General features: G+C 40.2%; 1 protein-coding gene across 1 annotated transcript; it reads right to left on the bottom strand.

Moving 5' to 3' along the window:
- Positions 1 to 1,433: 1,433 nt before the first annotated feature.
- On the bottom strand, positions 1,434 to 6,596 carry LOC144371960 (uncharacterized). Its single transcript, XM_078035318.1, has 3 exons — positions 5,656 to 6,596; positions 5,415 to 5,475; positions 1,434 to 4,847 (listed from the first exon to the last, which is right to left on the bottom strand). The coding sequence occupies exons 1-3, from the start codon at positions 5,687 to 5,689 to the stop codon at positions 2,594 to 2,596; spliced, it is 2,349 nt and encodes a 782-aa protein (XP_077891444.1). The 5' UTR covers positions 5,690 to 6,596; the 3' UTR covers positions 1,434 to 2,593.
- Between the last annotated feature and the right edge of the window lie 2,111 nt (positions 6,597 to 8,707).

Below are 8,707 nucleotides of genomic sequence, written 5' to 3'. Positions count from 1 at the left end.
TTATTAGCTGCAGGGTTCTGAGGTGTATAACCTCAAGTTTTTTGGTTCACTGCTTGTAATTTCATTGATCTTCATTTACACCCAGTGAGACAGGGATAGAGGTTTATATTTTCTGTAGGTGTATACGTGAAGAATTTTTTTTTAGTTCACAGAAAGTGCTTTGTATACCAATTGTAAGATTAGTCAGAGGTCTTCCAAGCATTACCACAAAAGCAGAAGTCTGTATTAGAACCCACATTGAGATCTTTGCAAAATCTGCTCCTGACATTTTGTTGAAAGAAAATTATGGTGAAGGTCTCTCCAGAAGCTAAGTTAATATTCCTTGGTGGAGAAAGGAGTACCACTATATTAGCACATCAGACTGGGACACTCCTTACCAAGCCTTTGTTCATGCAGAGTGTATTAAGTAGGTTTCTTAACCTTAAACCATCACACAATTTCCCCAGGGCTACTGAGCTACTCTAAACACAGAGAAATCAAGCATGAGTTTTCTAGTATATTCCACCTAAGTATTATTCATAGGGAGAAAAGCTAAGTTGGATGTAGTTTTTTTAAAAAAATTCACGGGTATAAAAGACCTTTAAGAAAGAAGAGACCATCTGCAATTGTGGAAGAAACACCTGCAGAGCTGCATCTGCTGATGTGGTCATCAGTGGAGTCCACACACACAGCACCAGAAAACTCATCACCTGAGCTATGGGAGTGCTTGGTGCAAGAATGCCTGCCTAGCATGCACAAGGCAGGATTGGGTCCCCTGAATTGGGGAAAGAAAAGAGAAAGCAACTCAAGGATAGGGCAAAACATATTTTGAGAAAGTGCCTCTCCAAATATTATACACAAATGACATTATGCTATAATGCTCTTTAATGTGCTTACATACAGCACAATACATGAGACTTAGAACAAGCACAGGTGACAAGAGTGGGGTCCCAGAGTCATCAACAGCTCAATAAGCAATCAAGGAAGAGAAAGAGGCCAGCTTCAGGTCACACAGAAACATCCCTATGTTCCCAGCTGCCAGTCTCACTCCATCTCAAAAAACAACAATTAAAAGGACTGTGGGGAAACTCAGTGGTGGAGCACTCCTGGGTGAAATGTGAACAAAGACAGAGAGAAAGAAGTTCAGAAGAGACATTTCACCAGTCTGTATTTTGGAGTGGAGAGGCCTAAAGTAACATGCAGAATATGTAATGAAACAATGGACACAAAAGATTTACAATACAGGAAAAAGGAATCTAAAAATAAGAGAGATTTAACTGAGAAGAAAAACATGTTGTTCTAAAATCTTGATGCTGATGCAATGCACCTCTCCAACACAGGGTGCATTTTTGGTACCTCTGAATAGATAAACAAAGAAATGAAGGCACAAACCTTTTCACACACCTACAGATTTTTTCTCAAAAATAAATAAATAAAATAAAAATATCCTCAAGTCTGAACAAGTTCAAATGGATCTGAAAAAAGCAAAGGTCCCACCACATGTCTACATACAGGGCTTTTCTCCAGTGTGGTTTCTTAAATGCTGTTCTAAGGAACCTGGAAAGTTGAAAGTCTTACTACAATTTTGAAAGAGAGAAAAAGGATCTTCTCAGATGTGAAATCTTTGTCTTTGAAGAAAACTCTGAAAGCTGAATACTGCCTCACATGGCTTATCCTCAGCATTTTCTACAGTATGAGTCCTTTCATACAACTGAACAAAACTAGAACAGCTCAACAACTCATATTTCCTTTTTGCATAGGATTTATTCTTTTTATTCCAAAAGAATCTTCTGAGACCTTAGTAAAAGATTGAGAAAACAAGATTTCTCACACTTCTCAAGCTCACAGGGCTTCTCTGTGTGTTTTCATATATGAGAAGAAAAACAGGACTGGAGGGGAAGCTGATAGGATGTAGCTTTTCTCTAGTATGTATTCTGGTATGTATTCCAGGGCTTTTCTCTGGTATGTATTCTTCCATGTTTATGAAGCTGATGGGATGTAGCAAAGGTGTTGCCACACTGCTTACATTCAGAGGGTTTGTTTTTCAATGTGAATGAAATGGCTTTGAAGGCAATAGGGAAAATGGAATGGTTTGTGATAATTTTATACATTTAAAGAGTTACTCAGTTGGAAGTGGTGGTGTATGCCTTTAATTCCTGAGACTTGAGAGGCTAATTCTGAAGGATCAGTGTTGGAGGCTAGCCTCAGCACCTTAGAAAGACCCTAAAAAATGCAGCAAGTCCCTGTCTCAAAATAAAAAGTAACTGGAATGTAGCTAAGTGGTAGAGCACAACCAGAATAAATCCCCAATCTCTCTCTCTCTCTCTCTCTCTCTCTCTCTCTCTCTCTCTCACACACACACACACACACACACACACACACAATTTTCAGCAGTGTGAGTACTTTCTTGTCTTTGAGAATGACATGAAATATTGATTTACCAGGTTTTACATTCAAAGGATTTTTCTCCAGTAACTTCCTACATGTATATGAGTGAAACAGTAATAACAGAAAAGTTTACCAATTGTTTTCATGAATATGATTTCTCTGCAGTATCTGTTCTTTCACGTGTGTGAAGCAGACAGGATGTAGCAAAAGCTTTTCCACATTGTTGTTATTCATAGCGCTTTTCTCTGGTATGGATTCTTTCATGTGTGTGAAGCGTAGGGGATGTAGCAAAGGCTTTGCCACACTCCTTACATTCATAGGGCTTCTCTCCAGTGTGCATTCTTCCATGAATCTGAAGGTAACTGGATCTAGAAAAGGCTTTGCCACACTGCTTACATTCATAGGGCTTCTCTCCAGTATGAGTTTTTTCATGTGAGTGAAGGTGACTGGATGTAGCAAAGGCTTTGCCACACTGCTTACATTCATATGGCTTCTCTCCAGTGTGCATTCTTCCATGAATCTGAAGGTAAGTGGACGTAGCAAAGGCTTTGCCACACTGCTTACAATCATAGGGCTTCGCTCCACTATGAGTTGTCTCATGTAACTGAAGGCTAGAGGACTGAGTGAAGGCTTTCCCACACTGCTTACATGCATAGGGCTTCTCTCCAGTATGAGTTCGTTCATGTATCTGAAGGCCAGAGGCAGTAGTGAAGACTTTTCCACATTGTTGACATTCAGAGCATTTCTCTCTAGTATGTCTTCTTCCATGAATTTGAAGGTTACTAGATGTAGAAAAGGCTTTTCCACACTGCTCACATTTATAAGGCTTCTCCCCAGTATGAGTTTTTTCATGTGACTGAAGGTAACTGAATGTAGCAAAGGCTTTTCCACACTGCTTACATTCATAGGGCTTTTCTCCAGTATGCATTCTTCCATGAATCTGAAGAGAACTGAATTTAGAAAAGGCTTTGCCACACTGCTTACATGCATAGGGCTTCTCTCCAGTATGAGTTTTTTCATGTGTGTGAAGGTTAGTGGACTGAGTGAAGGCTTTGCCACACTGCTTACATGCATAGGGCTTCTCTCCAGTGTGCATTCTTCCATGAATCTGAAGGTAACTGGATCTAGAAAAGGCTTTGCCACACTGCTTACATTCATAAGGCTTCTGTCCAGTATGAGTTTTTTCATGTGAGTGAAGGTGACTGGATGTAGCAAAGGCTTTGCCACACTGCTTACATTCATATGGCTTCTCTCCTGTGTGCATTCTTTCATGAATCTGAAGGTAAGTGGACGTAGCAAAGGCTTTGCCACACCGCTTACAATCATAGGGCTTCGCTCCAGTATGAGTTGTCTCATGTAACTGAAGGCTAGAGGACTGAGTGAAGGCTTTCCCACACTGCTTACATTCATAGGGCTTCTCTCCAGTATGAGTTCGTTCATGTATCTGAAGGCCAGAGGCAGTAGTGAAGACTTTTCCACATTGTTGACATTCAGAGCATTTCTCTCTAGTATGTCTTCTTCCATGAATTTGAAGGTTACTAGATGTAGAAAAGGCTTTTCCACACTGCTCACATTTATAAGGCTTCTCCCCAGTATGATTTTTTTCATGTGACTGAAGGTAACTGAATGTAGCAAAGGCTTTTCCACACTGCTTACATTCATAGGGCTTTTCTCCAGTATGCACTCTTCCATGAATCTGAAGAGAACTGAATTTAGAAAAGGCTTTGCCACACTGCTTACATGCATAGGGCTTCTCTCCAGTATGAGTTTTTTCATGTGTGTGAAGGTTAGAGGAGTGAGTGAAGGCTTTGCCACACTGCTTACATGCATAGGGCTTCTCTCCAGTGTGCATTCTTTCATGAATCTGAAGGTAACTGGATGTAGAAAAGGCTTTTCCACACTGCTTACATTCATAGGGCTTCTCTCCAGTGTGCATTCTCTGATGTATTCTAAGTAAACTGGGATAAGCAAAGTCTTTCCCACATACCTTACATTTGAAACCTTCATTCCCCATGTGTGTGATCCTGTGCCTTTGAAGACTTGTGTGTGAAATACAGGTCGGACCACCTCCTTTACATTCATACACTTTCTCTCCAGCATGAGTTCTTTCATGTCTTCTTAATAAAGAGGAGAAACAAAAGGCTTTCCCACATACCTCACATTGAAAACGTTTACGTTCACTGTGTTTTCTCATGTGTCGTGGAACACCCGTGGGAGAAGACGAGGCTTCACTACATTGTTGATATTCGTAGGGTTGCCACCCAGTATGAGTATCTTTATGCCTTTGAATGTCACTGGAATGACGGATGACTTTCCCACGTACTGTACATTTTAAAGGTCCATCTCCAGTTTGTATTAACATTTGTGTGTGAACATTTTTGGGAGAAACCAGAGATTTCTTATATTGTTTCAATTCACATGGCTTCTCTTCACATTCCCCATGCTTGTAGTATTTGTGTCCAGAGTATGATGTGATCTGCCTATGAAGGAATGAAGGTCATATGAAGTCTTTTGCACACATAATGAAGTCACATGGATTTACTCTATTAAAGTTTTTCTTTGTTCAACTAAGAATTGGAATCGATTTGAAGGTTTTCCCACACTATTTTGTGCCTTTGAGTTTACCATATGACTTCTTTAAGGAAGAAGAAGTGACCAGCACATAATCAATGCTTGATTCATTCACAATTTTCTATGTATTGATAAATCTTTACATTACTACCAACATCAGGTAAAGGCTAGGTTTTCTGACTTGTTCAACTTGCTTAAAAATAAGGAGATTGAAAGCAAACAATCCTTTTCAACACAGCTTCTCTATGGCTATTATCCAAATAGTGATATTCACATATGCGATTTCATATACTTTTTGTATGTCAAATACTTTGAAAAGACAGAATATCTGTTACAGCTAAGTATATACTTCAGGTGAAAAGCACTATAAGAATAAATACTTCTCAAATTATGCATACTTCTTTCGTTGGTTTCCTTTAAATATTACATGACCGTTCTCAGACCCTGTCATGGAGTCTTCTTGTGAGGACAGTTACCTTACATTGCTCCCAGAGTTTTCAATCTGAACTTCAGTGTTCTTGTCTTCCCACTTGTTTCCTAAAATGAGAGAAAAGAACAATCTTTATGAATACTTAGGAGCTAACAATGCTTTGCCAAATGATACATGCTATTTATGCTGCAATAATTCACCAACTGATTCCCTTTTCACCTTCTACATAAATGACCAAAATAAACATGATTTGTCTATTTGATTCAGTTTGAAAACATCATTATTACCTAGAGAAGCCAGGTTACTGAGGACTTCCAACATCACATCTCTGTAAAGGTTCTTCTGGGAAGGATCCAGGAAAGCCCACTCCTCCTGGGTGAAGTTCACAGCCACGTCCTCCAAGGTCACTGAGATCTAAAATATCCCACCAAATGTATAGTGGAGGCCAGGAGAGATTGACAGCATGAGAAATCTATACTCAACATGCATGGTGTTCACATGATTCCAGGAGGAACCCTAAGGTAAAGGATGAACTTTGGCTTATCATAAAATGTTGCTTCATCCATTCCCTTCGTCAAATGTGCAATACTGGTTTAGTAACTAACAAACACCCTACACCAATGCAATATTTTCAAAACAGTGGAGACTATTGGCTGGAGAGAAGGGGTATTCCATACTATGAGTAATGACACATTTAATTGTCACCCTGATTGGATTAAAAGATACAGATGATTAATGAGATTCTGCCTGTGTCCATGAGGGTGTGTCTACAAATGATTGGCACGTGGGATAGTGAGCCAAACAGGCAAACCTTTTTAAGGTAGGCAGCACCAGCCAATAGGACTGTGTCTTAGGTGGAACAAAAGTTGAAAGAAGAAGGAAGCAGCAGCAGAGCAAGCTCCTTTCTTCTCCAATAGGTTCTTGTTTGCTACTGGAATGGTCTGAGTGTATCAGACTCTGCCTTGTTCCCTCTCCCAAAGCGGACTCTGCCAGTGATTCTCCAGGGAGTTTCCAGAACCTTTGGTCTGGACTAGGGCAGCACCATTGATCCCTCTTGTTCTGATGCTTCAGCCTCTTGGACTCTGCAGCAACTACTCTGAAAACTTTCCAGTTGCAGATTGCCACTGTGGACATCCAGCTTTGGGTCAAGTAGGCCAATCTAATAAGTCCCCTTTTATAATCAAACTTCCTCTTGATGCTGTTCCTCTAGAGAACACTGACTAATAAAACTATGTAAGCCAAAAATTGCTCTGAAAAACAAAGTCTAACTAATAAAGAAGTAAATAAACTACCAAGCCATGAAGTTTTACAAATATATACTTAAGAAATAATAGTATATGCCAAATACCATTTTTATAATAATGTAAGAATAAATCAATGAGTCATACGTAGAAATTTCAAAACTATGGACAAAAGCAAAGAAACTGATTTTCAATACTATTTCCATCTGGAAATAAATTGGATGATAAATCTTCAAAAGTCATTCCAGAGACTGGGGTTGTGGCTCAGTGGTAGAGCACTTGACTCGCACGTGCAAGACCCTGGGTTCAATCCTCAGCACCACATAAAAATGAATAACTAAAATAAAGGTATTGTGTCCAACTACAAATAAAAAATAAATATTTTTTTAAAATGACATTCCAACTGCTGGTGTGGTAGTTTGCACCTGTAAGTTCAGCCACTAGGGAGGTTAAGGCAGAGAAATGGCAAGTTGGAGGCCAGTCTCAGCAACTTAGCAAGATACTCAGAAATTTAGTGAGACTGATCTTCATTAAGAATTAAAAGGAGGGACTGGGACTGTAACTGAGTGGCAGAGCACGTGGTAGTATGTGTGAGGCACTAGGCACTGGGTATAATCCTCAGCACCACAGAAAAATAAACAAAATAAAGGTATTCTGTCCATCTATAACGATACATATATATATACATACATACATAAGAAGAAGGGCTGAGTATGTGCTCAGTGGTGAATGGGGCTGGGGATGTAGCTCAAGTAGTAGCGCACTCGCCTCGCATGCACAGGGCCTTGGGTTCGAGCCTCAGTACCACATAAAAGTAAAATAAAGATGTTATATAAACCAAAAACTAAAAAATAAATTTTTAAAAAATTACATTGAAGATGGGAGTGATGGTGCACACCTGTATCTCAGAGGTTCAGGAGTCTGAGGCACTAGGCGATGTAGCAAGACTCTGTACCAAAACAAAGAATCTAAAAGGGGTGGGGGTTAAGCACCTCTGGGCTCCATTCCTGATGCCAAAAAAAACCCACGAACCTGCCAAGGCCAGACAAGGACAGTGAAAAACTGTCATCCTTTGTCCAATTCATCACCTTGTGAAGCACAGATACTAGTTTTCATGAAACCACATTCATAAATTTATCCACCACTATTTTTGTAGAATTGGACTCAAAATCATCAGCAATAATGCAAGACAGAGTTTCTCTGTATCTTATGTGGGAATTTGGAATCTAGGACTGCAGTTCAATTTGAAATCACTAAAAATACAAAATTGAATCTTACAAACATTCTACATAAATTCAGGGGTAGCAAATGGTAAATTAGGTAATTAGGTGTGTTCATTTTTTTTCTACCCCCGAAATAAAACCCAGAGACATTTTACTACTGATCCACATCCCCAGTCATTTTTATATTTTATTTTGAGACGCAGTCTCACCAGGTTGAAGAAGGCCAAGCTAAGTTGCTAAGGCTGTCCTCAAATTTGCAAAACTCCTGTCTTAGTCCCTGGAGCAGGAAAAATCACAGTTGTGCCCCAGTGTACCTGGCTGTAAGTTGAAAATTTTGACAATGAAAATATAACTAGACTTTAAAATCCAATTCTTTCTTGCCTCTTAGTAATACTCCACCCCATATGGCTCTGAATAAATAAACCTGGGCCTCAGATAAGTGAGCTCATCATTTCAAAGTGATACACAGAAAGCTTTGGTGCTGAGGGAGCATACATGTGTCAGGCTCAAGGGGCAGGGAAGGTCCCTGACAGCAGGAACATGCTCCCTCCAGGTCTTGCTCACTGAAAGCCTCTAGGATCACCCTCCAAGAGACCTGGACCATGATTCCAGTCTATGAGGCTTTTCAGGTTTGCACAGCTCTGCACTGGGGTGGGTGGTCCTTATGCTCTGGGAGAGGTTTTGCTCCTTCACACTGTGAGAGACTGAAAAGGCAGGAGTCACTGCTGACCTGGCCCCTCAGCACCAGCATCCACAGGCTGACTGTCCAACTTTCTCCAAAGAACAGGAACAGGGCTTGGGGAAAACAAGGTTCCAAGAAGTTAGTGGTCTAGATGAGGCTTGTTCCAGGACATTCCTTAGCCCCAAGACCTCAG

The sequence above is a fragment of the Ictidomys tridecemlineatus genome, chromosome Y (assembly GCF_052094955.1).
Source record: "Ictidomys tridecemlineatus isolate mIctTri1 chromosome Y, mIctTri1.hap1, whole genome shotgun sequence".
Taxonomy (NCBI): Eukaryota; Metazoa; Chordata; class Mammalia; order Rodentia; family Sciuridae; genus Ictidomys; species Ictidomys tridecemlineatus.
Note: the sequence above shows the minus strand (reverse complement) of the source record. Positions and strands in the feature narration are given on the sequence as shown.

Coding starts and splice junctions, on each gene's coding strand:
- LOC144371960 (XM_078035318.1), bottom strand. CDS start 5,689: ATGTTGGAAGTCCTCAGTAACCTGGCTTCTCTAG. Junction 5,476..5,655: donor CAGTAACCTGGCTTCTCTAG/GTAATAATGATG, acceptor CTCTCATTTTAG/GAAACAAGTGGGAAGACAAG. Junction 4,848..5,414: donor AACTCTGGGAGCAATGTAAG/GTAACTGTCCTC, acceptor ATTCCTTCATAG/GCAGATCACATCATACTCTG.